Here is an 18,744-nt window from a genome sequence, read left to right as displayed (position 1 = left end):
TATCTTGGTAGCCAAATGGCGTCAGACGGCGGTAACAAGATGACATAAGGCGCACGGATCAAGAAAGCAAGGGCTGCCTTTGCGAGGTAAGAAATATCTGGAAAAACAGGCAGATAAGGAACGCACCAAAAACGAATTTCAACCTTAACGTGAAATCTGTGCTGTTATACGCTAGCGAAACATGGTGTGTATCAGGGAGAACACTCAACGGCTGCAGGTGTTCATTAAAGATGCCTGCGGTATATAATTCGGGCCTGGTGGCCTCACAACCGATCTCAAACAACGAGCTCCATCGTCGTTGTCACCAGAGGCCGATAACAACAGAAATTCGGGATCGGAAGTGGGGCTGGGTCGCCACACTCTACGTAGGGGAAACGAAATCTGTAAGCAAGCATTAGACTGGAACCCAGCGGACATCGAGCAGAGGCAGACCCAGAGGCTCATGGCGGCGAAGCCTCAATAAAGAAATATAAAGAAGTCGACGAAATCTAACCTGGAACAGGTTAAAGCGATACCGGCATCGCTCAGGATGGAGATCTTTCAGTCGGCCCTTGCACCACCGGAGGTGTACAGGATCAAGTAAGTAAGTAAGTCAAGTAACCGATGATGAATAGCTTTTCGAATAGCTTGGATAACCCTGAGAGAAGGCTGATGGGTCGATAACTTTTGGGAGGAAGGATCCTTCCCAGGCTTCCGGATGGGGAACTTTCGCTGACTTCCAGGAGATGGAAGAGTAAGCCGGAGACACTGATTAAAGATCAGGAGAGGTGCTCAAAGAACGGAGTACTCATGTGTTTGAGCTCGAGATTCAGGATGCTGTCGAAGCCTCTTCATGTTCTTCGACGATTTGATATAGGCCGTCAATTGCTGTTGATCTCCAACCTCCGAGAAATCGTTGGGAATCAAATGGATGTGTTAGCAGCGTTGACGGCTGCTTCTGGACTGACGAACTGCCCAAGAGTGAGCTGACGAAGTGACGACCCATTTCAGCGACCTTCTCTGCAGGAGTTATCAAGCGATCCTTAGAGCCATTATTGTCAGTGGATCAAAGGTGGAATGGGCCGAGGCTTGGATTTTAGAATTTTGGTCTTTTCCGAACGGCTTAGCATAGTTCGGGAGAGTGCGGATCTTATTCGAGAAGTCGTTATTTTGAGGTCCACCCCTGGCTCTTGTAATTTTGTGATTCGATTGGCGTGTTAAGCTCTGGCAGTCCAGTACGCTGAAACTGCCTGCGAGTGACATTCGCAATCGAATCAAATCTTGGTGAGTGTATCGATGTTTAAAGAGTTGCTTACGTGCCGAGCCGTCGGTACGTGTTGCTCGGGCGCCGTGATCGCCTCCTCGATAGCGCACAGCTGGCGGTCGATACTTTCCGGCGTCTCCGACGCACCTCGTAGTCGACGGTGTCATCGACGCACTGCTGGAAACGCTGCCAGTTCACTCGGTGGTAGTTCCGCCGTAACTGCTGGTGACGATTGACCGAGGAGCCCAGTTCCGCCACCACCGGATAGTGATCCGAACTGAGCTCCTGGTATACAACCGGCTGCGAGACGTGGTCACTCAGGTTTGTTACGTAGAGGTCGAGTTGCGTGGGCACCGGACACGACTCAGCCGAGTAATCCGCCCAGGATCGTGTAGTGGCCTTCCTCCATGTCGTGTTCCAGAGGTGCCGTTTCGATTGCCGCGACTGTGCCCCAGGCTTGATGTTTGGCATTCAAGTCGCCGGCAATGATACTGGCCTGCCTCCGCGCGCTCGCTTGACGATGTCCTCCGAAGGGCAGCCGATGATCCATCGCGGCTTTGGCTTGCGTTGACAGCTAGCCGCGATGCGCGATTGTGCTGACCGAAGTGGTGATTTCGACACCGATGGCCTGATGACACTGAGCTGGAAGCTTGGAAGCAGACGACAGTTGATGTTGTAGCGAAGAGCGATGGCCACCCACCTCCCCTGGTCGGCCGGTCGAGTCGCACGATGCGGAAGTCCGGATGTTGATGTTCACCTCCGGTTTTAGGTGCGTTTCGGTGATGAACACGTCTATTTCCTTCTCCTCAAGGAAATCCTTCAGCTCGATTGTTTTGCTCTTTAGCGAGCAAGCGTTCAGTTGACGGCCCACCCTAGCAGCCATTTCAATGATGAACATGCTGGGAAGACCTGGTCGAATCGGTTTTGCAGCCGCGCAGTCGAGTGGCGAGCTGCGCGAAGATCGGCATCAGTTGCTCCGGAGTGTACAGCGGGCAGATTCTTCCGCTGGGACGGCTTCTTCTCCGACGCCGACGGAACCCAGGAGGAGGAAGCGGGGCCACGTTGCGGATGGTGCCGACGATGCGTGAGCTTGGACGATGCAGCTGCCGCTGTCAGTCGCTTGTGCGGCTGTAGCGGTGGGAGTATTGGAATCACACGACGGGAGCCGGGATGGCTGGAAAGTTCACCTCTTGATTACAGGAACACGGTTCTTCGGAATGGTCCTGGTGGAAGCCTTCTTCCGGATTTCCAGGAACTCCGGCTCGCTTTGGCAGCTGTGTGGCCTGATGTTTGTCGCCACAGTTGGCGCACTGGGATCGCCACCTCCATTTTGTCGCACCTCTCAGTCGGATGGGGTTCGCCACACTTGTTGCAGCGGCTTCATGCGGCAGTTCCTGGTGCCGTGCCCGAAATTGAAGCAGTTGGTGCATTGCGTGACATCGCGGTGCACTGGCCGATATCGCCCCAGTCAACGACGGTAATTTATAACGCCAACCAGCTTCAGGTCCTCTCAGGTAGTGGAGCCTGCTCCAGATGGATCAGGTAGTTGGCTGATATTTCTCGCCTTGTCGTGACGAGCGATCTTGTGGACGCTACTGGCTCAGTCCGCAACTTTCAAGCTCGGGCCGTCCAGAAACCACGTGGTCATATGGAGGGGGGGGTTTGGAAAATGACACGATAAGCCAATGTGGGGAGGTGTTGCCTGCACGTGGTTTTTTACAAGAAAACTTTTGGTGAATAACAATAGCGGTGTAAAATACAAATCATTAAAATTTAATGATTTAATCAATAAACGCAAAGCGCTTTTAGGCCGATGCTACGTAGCGCCTTTCAACTCAGCGTTAAAGGACGTAGGTGTGCATCGAAAAACGTAACGCAGTCGGTCGCAACGCCGATGCATATCTGCGTTATTTGACCATCTTAGCCGTAGATCCTTTCCATGAAAATAAACGAAAAAAGGTTGCACAGTCTCAATTTCACAAAAAAATTCGCCGCAGATTGTTTTTGGCATCAGCGCCGACACTTTTGCATCAGCGATCGCAACACAATTTTGAAAATGTTCATGTTTTTACATAATCCAAGAAAAAATCTTAAGAAAAAAATCAGAATTTCTTGTGGATATTCAGGAAAATCCAGTAAAGAAATTTCCTAAAAACTTTGACATTACTTCATACAATTCTGATAAAGTGCTGAGCATTCAGAATGAACAATTTTACAAATTGTTAATGAAAAAAAACAAAACATCTCAGTGTAAGTTCCGAAAAATTTTCCTTAAAACTCGATAAAAATTCCATGTGAATTTGTCTGGCATATTAAAGTATTCAATTTATAACTGAGAAATGCTAATAGAATATACTAAGTTATAAAGTAGACCAACTTCCAGTTGGAATGTGGAGCCATGAGAAGAAGAAGAAGAAGAAGAAGACTTCTACATTTTCAAGAAAAATTCTTCTGAATTTCAAGGGATATTAAAAGCCAATGCCACTGAAACACTTTGATATTTCTGTTGATTTTAGTTTTGGATATTTTTTTCAAATTTCATATTTTTAAAACATTTCCATATTTTTAAAAATTTCGGAATACTTTTTATGCTGAATTCTATCACATTTTAGGCATTATTTGAAATTTCCACAGAAGAGTCTATGGATTATCTCCAAAGATTCTTGGGGTTTCAAAAATAAATCTTGCCCAGGATTTTGAAATTTTGTTTAGAGATTCTTTAAAACAAGTGAGCTGAATTGTTTTCTAATTTATACTGTAAATTCTTGAATTTGATGTTTATTGAATTTTCATCGTAAATATGCATTTACGATCCTTCTACGATTCTTCTAGTTCTTCAAAATTTCTATCGACATTTTTCGAACTCTTCCCAGAATTTCGAAAAAATGTCGTTGAAATTCTAAAGATTTTTCCGTGGAGACTCGAAAGTTTCTCGTCAATATCCTGAAGGGTTTCTTGCAACCTTCAGAATAATTAACGTTCTCAAGTTCAGCCAGATATCTACAGATCAATCAAGACATTTGCAATGTCCTCACTATCGGTATATACCAATCCGATGCAATAAGCATATGATCCTAGTTTCATCCAAAATTATCTTGAGTCAACATCAAGTTGCACAATGACAATGAGGTTTGTTCTCAAACTTTTGTAGGGCCTTATAAGCACGGGTTCACGGACTTGAATGATTAAGTACTTCAAACATTACGACTTCCTGGACGTTTTGTATAACCTAAAGTGTCTGTGTAGTCGATACCAAAAATAAAATTTCAATGAAGAATTATAAATTTTGAGAGATGAGCCAGCTCTGGACTGAAAATCTTTAATAAAGAAAAATAAATTTAGCAATACGTAACTGAACGAAGTAATACTGATTTACGATCATATCCACCATTCCCGAGTAATGACGACTAGCTGTTGCTATCGTTGTTGTTGTTATTATTACGGCCTACTACTGCTTGACTTGACAATGGCTGCCGCTGCGGATGCACACCATTTCTTCGTACCGCGATGTTCCTCTTCTGGCCCGCGCGCGCTCGCCGAGCCTCGCCTCGCGGGTGAGATTTTTCAAGGTTAACCTGGTATCGCGATCGGATGGTTTCGCGTGTAGCACCAACACTCTGCCCGGTTTGTTGTTATTGCTGCTGTTGCTGTTCGACGGACGACGATCATGATGATGATATGAAGATTGGGCTCCATGTGAAAGGTGGCCGCATGTTCGTGTTTTTTGGCTGCTTGCTTGTTGCGGATCGCACGAACATGATACCAAAGCGTGGATCCACCGAATGACGTAGTTGTTCGATCAATTGCTTTCGAAAGTGTGGCTTTGATTGTGGTGGATTCGCGCAGGTTTTCGAATGACAGTAAAAAACGATGGACTGTATCCACCCGTTATTAGCATATTATTTAAACTTCAAGGTCAGCCGGTTGCCGAGTGCTGTTTTTCTACCATTCAACCGAAAGAAAGCCCATCGGTGCAGTGCAGTTCTTTGTTGACTCAACCGTTCTGGTAGTACCCGAACCTGGTTGTTTATCCAGACCTTGATTTTACTCTCATTTTCTATTCCGCGGCGGCGTATCGTGTCCAATAAATCTAACGGCTGCACTTAGCGAGATAACCTAAAGACTGAATTTATGGAAATTGTTACCGGTTCGTTTGAGATATGATTTCCACTTTTCTATTCATAAGCCATTACCAGCACCCACGACCCGATAGAACGATTAAACCGTGGAATTGCTACCTATTTATATTAAGTGGCACCTGTCATTTGGCATGCATTTATTCAGGAACCGCCTCCAAGTGGTCGTCACGTCGTTTGCTTTGGTAGAACTACTTTTGTCACCTGCTTGTGCAGAGGAGGTGTCAATTATGAAAAATAAACTGGATTAATCCACCAACGTTAAACCGAATGATCGTATATCAGTCCCGTCTTTGCTGGGCTTCCTATTCATATGGGACAAATATGCGATTGTGGGCAGTATAGTTTTCTAATACTGTTGATATTCTCATCCTAGTTTCAAAAAGGTAAACGGAATACTCTCAGTAGTGCATTCGGGGCAGACTGCAGTTCAGTCAATGTTTTTTGATGTCTTTGTTTAGGGTATTTTTAATAATAATTTAAGGTTAATTACTTTCCGTTTTGTTTGTTATTTTTTGCCATTATTGGGAGACAATGACACGCGACCCACGATATGTTGACACTTTCGTTTCCGTTATGATGCACATATTAGGCAATTGCTTCCATTATTGGATCGCGACGTTATCTCCAGTTTAGGTTTGTGGCCACCTATAATCGTCGATTGTTGTTGCATGTGTCGGCGAAGGAATTTTCACCGACAGACAAGTAACCATTAGGCATATCGGCTGGACTTTTGTGGCCCGAAAAAAATAAATTACTTTCAGTGGCTTTTGAGGTGAACAACATTTCTGGAATGCTTGACCGGGACCGTGCTCCGCTCGCTCGGAAGGAATTTTGGGAAGGATCTTGTAAGCGGCAGGTGATGGTTGACGCGTTCTTATCATATTGTATTTAAAGAATGCACGAAATTTTGTTAGTTTGTCATGTTCTGTGGCATTTTAACAATGCTTTAGAGTCTTAAGGGAAAAAAAGAATTCAAACGAAAAAATGATTCACTGCAGCTCGCATTTTTAGAGGCATCAATTTCAACTAAGAAGTTATGATCAATTTCCAACTTTATATGTTTAGTTCGTCGCGTTGCAATAACCATACAATAAAAATATGAACTTTGTTGAATAAGGATTAACTCATGTATGATGCCCTCGAAAACACGAGGTTGAACAAGATCGACCATTTATAAAATCTAAATTGTTTGTATCAAATTTCGGTGAATCGAATCAGATTGTTATCTGTTCATTTTCGATTTATTGGACAGCTATTTCGTGTTTGAAGATCCTATCAAAACGTTGCTCTGAATGTTGTGACGAAAAATATATTGTAGTTTAATATAAATATAAATATACCGCCAACGGGGGTGTCATTGGGCCAAAATGTGGTATGCTCCAAGTAAATGTTACAAAGCTCTAGTAGTTAACATTGGAATCATGTTTTAATTAGTTTGGTACAAGCTTGAATAATAAATTTACCGCTGTGTGGGAAAAAATAATGAATTATGGAAATTCTTCAAAGTTATATGTTGTTCAAAATTGGCCCATTCTCACCCCGCACAGGGGGTGACATTGGACCAAATGAAATAGTTCAGCGGTGACGATGGAACGATTCAATCGTTCATTCAAAATAATTGCCTACATTACGGCTCTTACCAACTATGTAAGGCAAATCAACTGAAGGCTTGGCCCAATCTCACCCCTTTTTTTGCGTTCATTGCTCGTTGCTACGAAAAACCAGAACCGTTATATAAATATTGAAAAATTCTATAAAACAACAACAGATTATCGTAACATGAAACCAGGTATCCATCGATCTAAAAACTAGTTATATAATAGATTTGTGAGACATTACTGACACTATTTTAATACGGGTTCATTCGCTTAATAGTTTTACATTCAAATTCTAAGCATTATCGTACGAGCACAATTAGTTCTTGGAATTTGTTTTGTGATTTCCTAGACGTGAATTTTAATATAATTTCGAACCGTTTGAAATTTTCATCAAAATTCGTAACAGTTTCTGAGATATTAGGAGTTGAATTTTTCGTTTTTGGCCCAATCTTAACCCCTAGGCCCAATGTCACCCCGAACGACGGTAATACAGAACTAATATTTAGCAATGCTGTGATAAATTAAGATGTTGCACATTACCACACAGTTTCAATCCTAATGTAGCACATGTGTATCCTTAATTTCGCGCAGCGTATAATAGCCTTCAAGAACTGTATTCGTTTTTCGAATCTTTTTTCATCTGATTTTACTGATTTAAATGATGCCTTTGAAAACCTGGTTTATTCATTTATATATTTTTTTGAAATATACTGACTGGTTTGGAGACGGGACCCGATATGGGTTAGTCATTTTTATGCCTAGAGAAGTCAAGTATGTGTATCAATTGCTCATTGATTTTCATTCACAAACGATGTGACTAGACCAAATCTTACACTGGAACTGTAAAATAAAGTTTTCCAATGATTTGAAATGGCAGTGCTGTTGGTTGAATGGTAAGCATACCTGCCTTTCATTCTTGTATGCCTAGGGTTAATCTCAGTCAACATCGTTGGTATTTTCCAAGACGAAAAATGTCAGACCATGACTTCTTTTGTAAAGAAACAGCGATGGCTTTCAATCATATACTGCAGGATATAGCTACTTTTCAACCGGTGCTTCTATTACGTGGGGGATTTTTCAACTCCGTCTCTCTTTTACTATTTCATGAGAAGCGTAAGAGATTGATAGATCCCCTTTCCCTTAAGTCCTTACTTAATTAGAGAACGAACTCCGAGTCATGGACTGGACTTTTTCAAAACCGTCAACCATGTTGCCAAATGTCTAAAATGACAGTTTTTCACAAAAAGTCTGTTTCCTGTTATCCATAAGGACGTGGTGCATGCTATTGAAGCAGTCCCAAACTTATTTTTTTATGGTCTTCAGTGTATTGAAATACAGAAAGATCGGTTTAACGTTTCTTCTCAGGTATCCAACGATCTGTTAGGAAGGGTTATGATAGCTGTCGAAATCATTTTGGAGGCCGTTGTTGTGTAGGTCTTACTAGCCGAACTTCAGAACATTCCACGCATTCTAGAATGTAAATGCGGGGCACTACGCGGCCTTCAGTGTGTTGAAATGCAGAAAGATTGGTATAACGTTTCTTAGCAGGTATCTAAGGATCTGTTGGGAAGGGTTTTGATAGCTGCCGAAAACATATTGGAGGCCGTTGTTGCGTAAATCTTACGAGACGAACTTCAGAACATTTCGCGCATTCTAGAATGTCATTACGGGGCACGCAGAAAAAAAAATCAATAAGTCATTTGATTTCTTTGAACTGGGTAGGATGACCTGAGCTTAATTTGAAACAAGCATTCCGCTTCTAGTTGATTGTAGATCTGACGACCTGAACTCAACGTTTTGGTAGAAGCCTAGAAGCGCAATGGTTGTTTCGAATCAAGCTCAGGTTTCGGTTGGCCTTCAGTGTATTGAAATACAGAAAGATCGGTATAACGTTTCTTGGCAGGTATCCAAGGATCCGTTGGGAAGGGTTTTGATAGCTGCCGAAAACATGTTCGAGACCGTTGTTGCGTAGGTCTTATGAGCTGAACTTCAGAACATTTTGCGCATTCTAGAATGTCATTATGGGGCACGCAGAAAAACTTCCAATAAGTCATTTGATTTCTTTGAGCTTGGCAGGATGACCTGAGGTTGATTTGAAACAAGCATTGCGCTTCTACTTGATAGTAGATCTGACGACCTGAACTCAAGAACGTTTTGTATGGCCTCCAGTGTATTTAAATGCAGAAAGATCGGTATAACGTTTCTTGGCAGGTATCTAAGGATATTTTGGGAAGGGTTTTGATAGCTGCCGGAAACATTTAGGAGACCGTTGCTGCGTAGGTTTTACGACCTGAAATTCAGAACATTTCGCGAATTCTAGCATGTCATTATGGAACCCGCATAATATTTTTCAATTAGTCATTTGATTTCTTTGAACAAGGCAGGATCAGCTGAGCTTCATTTGAAACAACAATTGCGCTTCTACTTGATTGTACATCTGACGACCTGATCTGAAAAACGTTTTGGATGGTCTTCAGTGTATTGAAATGCAGAAAGATCGGTATAACTTTTCTTGGCAGGTATCTACGGGTCTGTTAGGAAGGGTTTTGATAGTTGCCGAAAACATTTTGGAGGCCGTTGTTGCGTAGGTCTTACGAGCTGAACTTCAGAACATTTCGCGCATTCTAGAATGTCATGAGGGACACAGTAAAAATTTCCCATTAGTCATTTGATATCTTTGAATCTTTGATATGGCTTTCAATATCGGTGATTACAGTAATCAGATTACTTGCAAACGTTTAAAATCACTTCTACTTGATATATTTTATGTACCGTCAACTGGGGGGAAGATGATCATTGAGGTGAAGATGATCATTTGATGTGTCAGTCAAAAGTGCCAAAATTTTTTATGAAACGGTTGTCAACAATATTCTCCGTTCAAGTAATGTTACCGCTAGGTAGAAATCCGAGTTTTTCGACTATAATCATGAAAATGTATTTTGTAAGCGGGCTTGGTAGTCATATGGCTACTGCTTCTGCCTCATACGCAGGAGGTCGTGGGTTCAATCCCAGGTCCGTTCCATTCTCCTACTTTATATCTTTCTATTTATTTCTCATGTTCTAGCAATCGCTAGAACTGGAAATGGACTTCCATACCGTTTCCATTACTATTCCTATACCTTCAACTTGAGTATTCTAACAGTAATCTGCTAGAATTAGAAATGAACTATAGAGCTCGTTTCCTACATCCAATTAGAAATTCCATCAGTTACCTTCTCCTATCTATCACATTGGCAGCTCGTTAACCAAGACGGACCTCTGCCTCTCCAACCTAACCCAGAAATTCCAACAAATTCCGCATGAACTCGTGGCAAGTGCAGAGGTATATTCGGCTTGCAGTGGGCGAGTGATTGCATCATCATTTCCTCCCTCTTCCCTACATTGACTTGCATTCTGACGTGGCAGGCGCCAGTATGACCTAACAAATAAGATCACCAGTACATGTACATTGAAGATGTGTGCTAGTCCCAAGCAAACATCTGTTGGTTCCCTGTGCAAGAACAGCTGATCTGGTCATAATGGAGTAGCAACTACGAGCAGTCAATCAAGCTCAAGCTCAAGCTATAATCATGAAAATGTATTTTGTGGAAGAAAGAGATAGATAGTCATAAATGACGCTATTTTCGTTTCAAATATTGACTTCGTAGACTTCTTTACATAGTAAATTCAACATTCATACAAATAACCTAGTGTATTTTGACTACTAGGTCATAATGATTTTAGTAGAGCTGTCTTGATCAACTTCGCCCCAAATCAGATTACTCAAAAAATGTGTGATAATTTAATTTATTTTAATAAATGCGAATGCATTTCAGAAAACTAAAGTTGTGGATTATTGCAACGTATAGCAGTACATGTTTTGAAAATATTTGTTTCGATTTAAAATGAAAACACACATTGTTATTGCATGTTTTGTCTTAAAAATGATCATCTTCCCCCCAGTTGACGGTATCTACTTTATTTTATGACGCCAGAACTTTATTGCACTTGATTACTGAAGAAATTTGAACATTATAGCAAAAAATAAAGGAAAAAACACAGACATTTTCGAATCTCATGAACGCGGGAGGGGTCTAGCGGGGCGGCACCTATTTCAAAAGAAAGCCTTACTAATCCCCTTTGAGAAAAGTGCGGGGTCATGAAATTTGGTCAACGCTTTACTGAGAACGAGCACTTTGAAGGAGTTGAGTATCGTCTCGGCCTTTTGAGAGTTAATTCTATAAACTTTTTTTTTCAAATTGGCGTACCTACCTATTGTATGTTACCTTGAGCTTTCGAATAGCGATTGTACTTTTTATTCAGGACAACAAATGTGCTTCACAGAAAAAAATAGCCATAAGACGAATTTGACACTGCAAACGACCGAAATACGTATATGTCAGTGGTACAATAAAGTGGTGGAATTAAGTGGGATAGTACTCGTCTTATGTCAAGTGAATTCATTTCACTAAAAGATCAAAATAAATGTCTCATTAAAAAAAGGATGAAGTTCTAACTGGTAGTAACGCCATATACCGAATAAGACTGAGTAAAAAAACCACTACTCGTTTGAACTTTCAAGGTCGTATACAATTAAACCATTATTTAAAAAATACTTCTAAAAAATTAGTGTTTCTGCAATTATGTACCCCAGGTTAAAAACCGCTGGTTTGAAGAAAAATAAATAAAATCAACAATAAATGAATCAATGTATCCCAGAAGAATTTCCGAAGAAATTCCCAGAAGAACTTCCGGAGGAATTCCTGGAGGGACTTTCGAAGGAATTCCTGGAAGAACTTCCAGAGGAATTCCCAGAGAAACTTCCGGGCGAATTCCTAGAAGAACTTCCAGGATATTTCCCAGAGGAACTTCCGGAGGAATTCAAAGAGGAACTTTTGGAGGAATTCCCAGAGGAATTTCTGGAAGAATTCCCAGGAGAACTTCCGGAGGAATTCCCCGAGGAACTTCCGGAGAAATTCCTGGAGGAACTTCCGGAAGAACTGCCAGAGGAATTTCCGGAGGAATTTCTGGAGGGACTTTCGAAGGAATTCCTGGAAGAACTTCCTGGAGGAACTTCCGGATGAATTCCCAGAGGAACTTATGGATGAATTCCCAGAGGAGTTTCCGGATGAATTCCCAGAGGAACTTCCGGTGGAATTCCCATAGGAACTTCCGGAGGAATTCCTGGATGAATTTGCAGAGGAATTCCTGGATTAACTTCCGGAGGAGCTTCCGGAGGAATTCCTGGAGGAGCTTCCGCGGAGGAATTCCTGGAGGAACTCACAGAGAAACTCTCGGAGGAATACCCAGAGGAACTTCCGAAGGAATTCCTAGAGGAACTTTCGAAGGAATTTCTGGAAGAACTTCCAGAGGAATTCCCAGAGGATCTTCCGGAGTGATTCCCAGAGGAAATATCTTACATCTATCTTTACGAATCAGATTGATTCGAAAGTGTTTGTTGTTGTTGCTTTGTAAAAAAGTACAAAGATTTTTGCTGCTTTCCACTATTCCTTAGTTTGCACTCATGAACTCATTTTAATTACTGCTCGGAAACAAAGGACTTGTAAGGCCGTGGGCACGCTTGATGACAAAAGGAAACCAATAAAATCTGGTTGAAATAATCATGTCTTAAATAATAGAACAGTCAGAATTAAAAATGACATTCGTCGCCAAGGCTCACTGCTTACTTTCATCAACATTGTCTGTTACTCGAAACCGCCGTCGTGATTGGCGTTTACTTAATTGGGTAGGTAATTTATCATTATTACTTTCTAAGATTCTAAACGTAAAACAATATCATTTGAATTATTGAGTTCATTAAGCAGCCGTGGTGCAACAGGAGAAATGTGATTAGACTAGCTTCCTTGAGAGACTTTGTTTCTTTCGATTTGCCGAAAATAATTTAAAATAATTTAAAATTTTGTACATTTTTCCAAAAAGTATTCCACAATAAACCATTCACCTATTGAGTTATTTTAATTATTTAATTGTGTGTGTGCATTAGTTTTACACACTGATAATCAATAAGCTTTATATTGGTGAAAATAATTGTTTATTAACATGATTTACATATGGTAAATGGGTCAGATACATGCCTAATGAAAGTAACGTTATAGTAAATTTGTTTTCATTAATTGGAATGTGAGTTTGTGTGAAACTCGCATCGAATCACTTGTTTCGCTTAGAAAATGTAAGGAACAAATACGAGAAAGGCAAAGAGGGTCAGTTTGGACTAGTCTCCCCCAATAACTTGAATTGATTCATCGTTGCTGTTGATATATCAGCAGAGCACAACTTTCAACTCTCAGTAATAATCAAGATGGCCTGGGTTAAGGCTGACCGGAGTAATTCATTGGATTTCGATTCCTTCTTTCGATTGCCTCGAAACTATAGCCGTGTTTATGGTGTGGTTTATCAGGACGGGAAATTAATCTCCAGATTGACGAACACCATTATTTTTTGGGTTTCCACTTTACATATCTTACTAACATCAGCGTTGCAAATAGTGTACCTTGTTAAATCAATCGAACAAAAGGAAGATTTCGTGTTTATCATGGGCCAGATTTCCACCATAGGGCATGGTCTACTTTCAGAAGTTAAGTTGCTGGTTCAGAAGTATTACGAAAAAGAGATGACTGGCATCATGAATAATCTCAAGAGCATGTATCCGAATGCGATGGGCAACCAGCAGAGCAGAGAATATTCGAACAAAATTCGGCACATGAAATTATTCGCCACCTCCTACATTATCTGTCTCACCCTTTTCAGCACACTCCCACTAGTATCATCTGTACAGGAATATTTCTCTACGGGAGTTTTCCACAAAATTTTACCGTTCAGCATTTATTACTGGTTCGACTGGAGCAAACCGCTTCTTTATGTACTGGCGTTCGCCCAACAGATTTGGGCATCGATTGTTTGCCTGTCAGCGATGATGAGCAGCGATTCCTTGCTTTGCTCCTTGATCATGCAGATAACCATGCAGTTTGATTTGCTCGGTAGTCGACTCGCCGAAATCGAAGGTAACGATAAGAAAGAGATAGGCAATTGCGTGGATAGACATCGACAGTTGATAGATTTGTGCCGGGGGGTGGAAAAAATCTATTCTCGTGCCATGTTGGGTAACGTGCTGCTGAGTTCCGTGATCATATGCTGCACAGGGTTTCAAGTGTTCGCGCAGGAAAAATTGAGCGACTCGATCCCGCAAGGATCGTTGCTGCTTTTGCACTTGGTGGAAGTTTATATGCTGTGCTACTTTGGGGATCTTATGATGCGGAAGGTTTCGATCAACGGTCTAACAAGAAAGTTCTGTGTGATGTGGAATTTTGTTTTCTGTTTTACAGAGCCTTGAAGTATCTGATTGCGCCTATAGATCATCATGGTTCTCGACAAATACATCTTTTCAAAAAACAATATTGATTATAGTTGGACAAGGAAAACGGGCACACAAACTAACGGCGATGAAGTTCGTTGATATAAACTTGGAATGCTTTATGGCAGTAACGATGAGTGAGACTTCAATGCTTCGCCAGTATTTAAAGAATGTCATTTCGTTTCAGATCATTAAAACATCTTATTCTTATTTTACTATGCTAAACATCCTTAACGAACCGATGGAACAGTTGAATTAACTTAGCCCTGTGTTGAATTACGAAATAAACCAAATACTTTAGGGTTCAATTTGATACACGCATACCACAATGCCGCAAATATTACCAAATTGAATTACTTCAAAACAATATATATTTTTTAAATATTGAATACTTCGCTCATATTATAGTGCTCAGTTTTAAACAGTAATTACAACGTGAAAGAAAAAATCCTATAAAATATATGAATACGGATCGAAAGAAAATAGATTGTTATCTCCATCTTCCAAACTAAGACGCACATTTATATAAATAAAACGACCTTACGATTGATATACGAACGACCTTCCTTCTGAGAAGCTTCAATCTGGAATGGAAGAGAAGAGTTTCAGCGTCACTGAGTACTTTTAAGTTTTCTCTTACGACTTCATCATCTAGACGAATTGGATTTCATTTTGCAAGAAGTTCACTCAAATATGAGAATCATTAACTATTTTGAACTTTAACATGATCTTCGAACAATATTGAGACCAAACCAAATTAAAAACCAAAAATTTCCCTTGGAAATTCCACTGAATGTCTTCGAGAAAATCTTTTAAATTTCTGCTGCAAATTTCCCTGAATTTTGCCGGTGGCTCTTCTGAAATCTCCGGATTTATTTCTGAACTACTCCGTAATATTTTTTTCAAATTCCAACCAACCAATTTTCCAACCTCCAAGAAAGCCTTTTTCTCTATGTCGAAGAAAAGAAAAAGAAATACTTTTTCTTTATTTCGAACACATTATTCCACGGGACATTCTTACAATTTTATCGATAAATGATTCTGTTTGGGAATGTTTTGATTTCGATACGCTGTCTATTCTATATATTGTTCTGAATAATCGATTAGAAATTTTCATAAGAATCGACTTTTCAAATCTCACCCAACCAGCGTATGACAGATTTTAATACAATAATAAATAAATATATATATATAAATAATGAACGGCTCATCCGTAAGAAATCCATATCGGAGCCAAATCACACCAGGACGAGAAACTTAAGGGGTTCCTTTAGATCGAAAATCTGAAATAAAATAAGAACAAGGGAAACAAAAGAGTATCAAATATTATAAAAAATATCACTGGAAAAGACTAATATATTTTTCATTATCATTATATTTCTATGAGCAAGGACGTCGCGAATGGAAGTTGGAACAGAATAGCCTAAGTTAGTAATGTTATCAATGAATTTTTTCCTAGGTAAAACTTATCGGGAACAAACAAGAAGAATGTGATCAATGTCTTCATATGCTATTCCACAATCACAAATATTAGTGTCATTCATATTGATACGATATAAATGACTATTGCATATATAATGGTTAGACATAAGTCGTGAAAATATGCAAATGAAATTTCGTCCAACAGGCAAATTTTTAAACCAAGGAAAATGATTTACCTTCAGACAAATGGAATGGCAATAACGTCCTTTATCACTACAATTCCATGAAATTTGCCAGTTATTTATCGATTTTTTCTTTAATTTGGAAAAATATTCATCCGGAAATATATCCCGATTGAAAATAGTTCCACGAAAAACGCCTAAATTTGCCAACGCATCAGCTTGTTCGTTGCCATAAATATTGCAATGAACGGGAATCCACACAAATTTAATAACAAAACCTTTGGAGTATAAATTTAATAGTAATTCTTTGAGCTTCAAAATAGTACGATTAATTTTGAAGCTGAAATTCATTGAATCTAAAGCATGTAAGCAACTTAAGCTATCAGAAAAAATAAAAAAATATGTTCGGCTCGAGATTTTTAATCAAACAACATGCAAAATGCAAAGCATTCAACTCAGCTATTAACACAAAACAAGGTGATTTTAACTTATAAAAATGAGCTAAATGATTATTATATACACCAAATCCAGCAGTATTTCTAATTAAAGACTTCAATGTACAAATTATTGGATGATTATTAGCCATACAATTTAGCAAAAATTTACAATTCAACTCATCAAAAACGAATTTTCAGAGGAATAACACCAGCTAAAACCTCTATTGAATTGGTATGAGTGGAATTCATTAGTTTTAAACAAATTCTTAAACTTCGGAATTGTATTTTCTCAAGTTTGGAAAAAAAATGTTTGAACAGCATGTCCAAAAGCAAAACAACCATATTCCATGACTGAGCGAATGGTAGTTTTATAAAGTGTTATTAAATCAGAGGGATGAGTACCCCACCAAGTACCAGTAATTGTACGAAGGATATTAATTCGTTTCAAAGAAATTGTCTGAATATATTTAATATGAGTATTCCACGTCAATTTTTTATCAAACCAGATGCCAAGATATTTATAAGTCAAAACTTGTTCTATTTCATGACCATTTAAATATAGTTGGATATTAATTAAAGAATGTTTACGAGAAAATAAAATGAATTTCGTTTTCTCAATAGAAAATTTAAAACCATTGTTATGTGCCCAAATATCAATATTATCCAAACAACATTGCATAAAATGTGAATTAAATAACAACCATAAGGAATAATGGATGCAATATCACTAGTAAATAAATTACACAGGATTTTGTTTTTACACGATTTTTTTTCGCTCGTGTTTTTGATCGAGTGACTTCAATTTACCACCAACTCTTCGCAACATGTTTCAAAAAATTCCGGATAAATCACATGATAATTGATATGCGTTAAACATTTAGGATGAGTGCAAAATTGAGAAAATATAAATCGTGTAAAAACAAAATCCAGTGTATATAAAAATGGACTTAAACAAGATTCTTGTGGAAGACCAAAATAACTATAACGAATCAATTTGGAAGAACCATTATGATAGAAATGCATTATTTTGAACGAAAATAAATTGTACAAAAAATTGGAAATAATAAAAGGTAAATGAAGATCATTCAATTTATTAAATAGCAGATAAATTAGAACAGAGTCATACGCACCAGAAACATCAAGGAACGTAGCAACAACATCTTGTTTTTTTTTTTTTATCGAAAGACAATTGTATTTGCGAAGATAAAAGCGCAATACAATCAAGAGTATCGCGACCTTTTCGGAAGCCATATTGAGTAGGCGAATAAATTTGGTTTTTTTTCAGCCCACAGTTCTAAACGATTTAAAATCATTCTTTCCATAAGTTTACGTATACATGATAACAAGCTAATAGGTCTACGACTATCAACTAACGATGGATCTTTACCAGGCTTAAGAATATTAACTACTTTAATGAAGCGCCATTCTAGAGGAATAATATTTTGGAATAAGAAAGAATTATATAAAGAAAGTAAATGCAATTTCCCGTCAAAAGGTAATTTTTGTAATATAATGAATTTTATATTATCTAAACCAGGAGCAGTATTCTTGGTGACTGATAATGCCAAGTCCATTTCTTCAACAAAAAAATCTGCATTGAGTTCTGGAAAATAATTGAATTTTTGATTATTTCTAAAGCCTAAACAAGAAGGAACAAAATCAGGACAAATTTTAGAAGCAAATTGGTCAACCCAATCCTCTGTATATTCCAAGATAGGTTGAGATGAAGAATTATAGTTTCTTAAATTACGTGCAACATATCACAATGTGGATAAAGAGGTATCATTGTCGAGATTTTGTATGAAATTTTTCCAATAATTTCTTTTTTTGAACTTCGTTATTCTAGTGAATTGTGCTTCTGCTTTGCAATATAGAAAATAGTGTTCTCTAGATCCTAGTTGACGAATTTTTTTAAAAGCAATCGACTTATTTTTCAGAGCGACGGAGCAATCGTCATCCCACCAAAACGTAGGATTTTTTTTCTTTGGGGAAATCGAAAGATTTTTTTTAGTTTGACTCTTTTGTAAACATTGGATCAATATTTTTAAAAACATATTATAATTTTGAAGGGGTGAAATTGAATTGTCAAAGTTAGTTAATGAATGAGATATTAAATCAGAAAATTTATTCCAATCAACATTTACAGTTAAATCAGGAACAATAATCTCTTCAGATACCGCTTTATGAGTTTTTTTTAAATTGATATTATTATTATTGGTAAATGATCACTACCATTTGGGTCATCAATGATTTCCCAAAAAGAGTTCATGGATAATGAAGTAGAAGCAAAGCGATAGATTTATACATGAATGACGATCAGGGGGAACAGCAATTCTAGTAAATGAGCCGTCATTAAGAATATTCAAATTTAG

General features: G+C 38.9%; 1 protein-coding gene across 1 annotated transcript; it reads left to right on the top strand.

The window, feature by feature from the left end:
• Positions 1-13,890: 13,890 nt before the first annotated feature.
• LOC134202838 (putative odorant receptor 92a) lies at positions 13,891-14,590 on the top strand. Its single transcript, XM_062677824.1, has 3 exons — positions 13,891-14,238; positions 14,303-14,458; positions 14,519-14,590. Exons 1-3 carry the CDS (start codon positions 13,891-13,893, stop codon positions 14,588-14,590), a joined length of 576 nt encoding a protein of 191 aa, XP_062533808.1.
• Positions 14,591-18,744: the final 4,154 nt, after the last annotated feature.

This window comes from Armigeres subalbatus, unplaced genomic scaffold (genome assembly GCF_024139115.2).
Source record: "Armigeres subalbatus isolate Guangzhou_Male unplaced genomic scaffold, GZ_Asu_2 Contig146, whole genome shotgun sequence".
In the NCBI taxonomy this organism is placed as follows: Eukaryota; Metazoa; Arthropoda; class Insecta; order Diptera; family Culicidae; genus Armigeres; species Armigeres subalbatus.
Note: the sequence above shows the minus strand (reverse complement) of the source record. Positions and strands in the feature narration are given on the sequence as shown.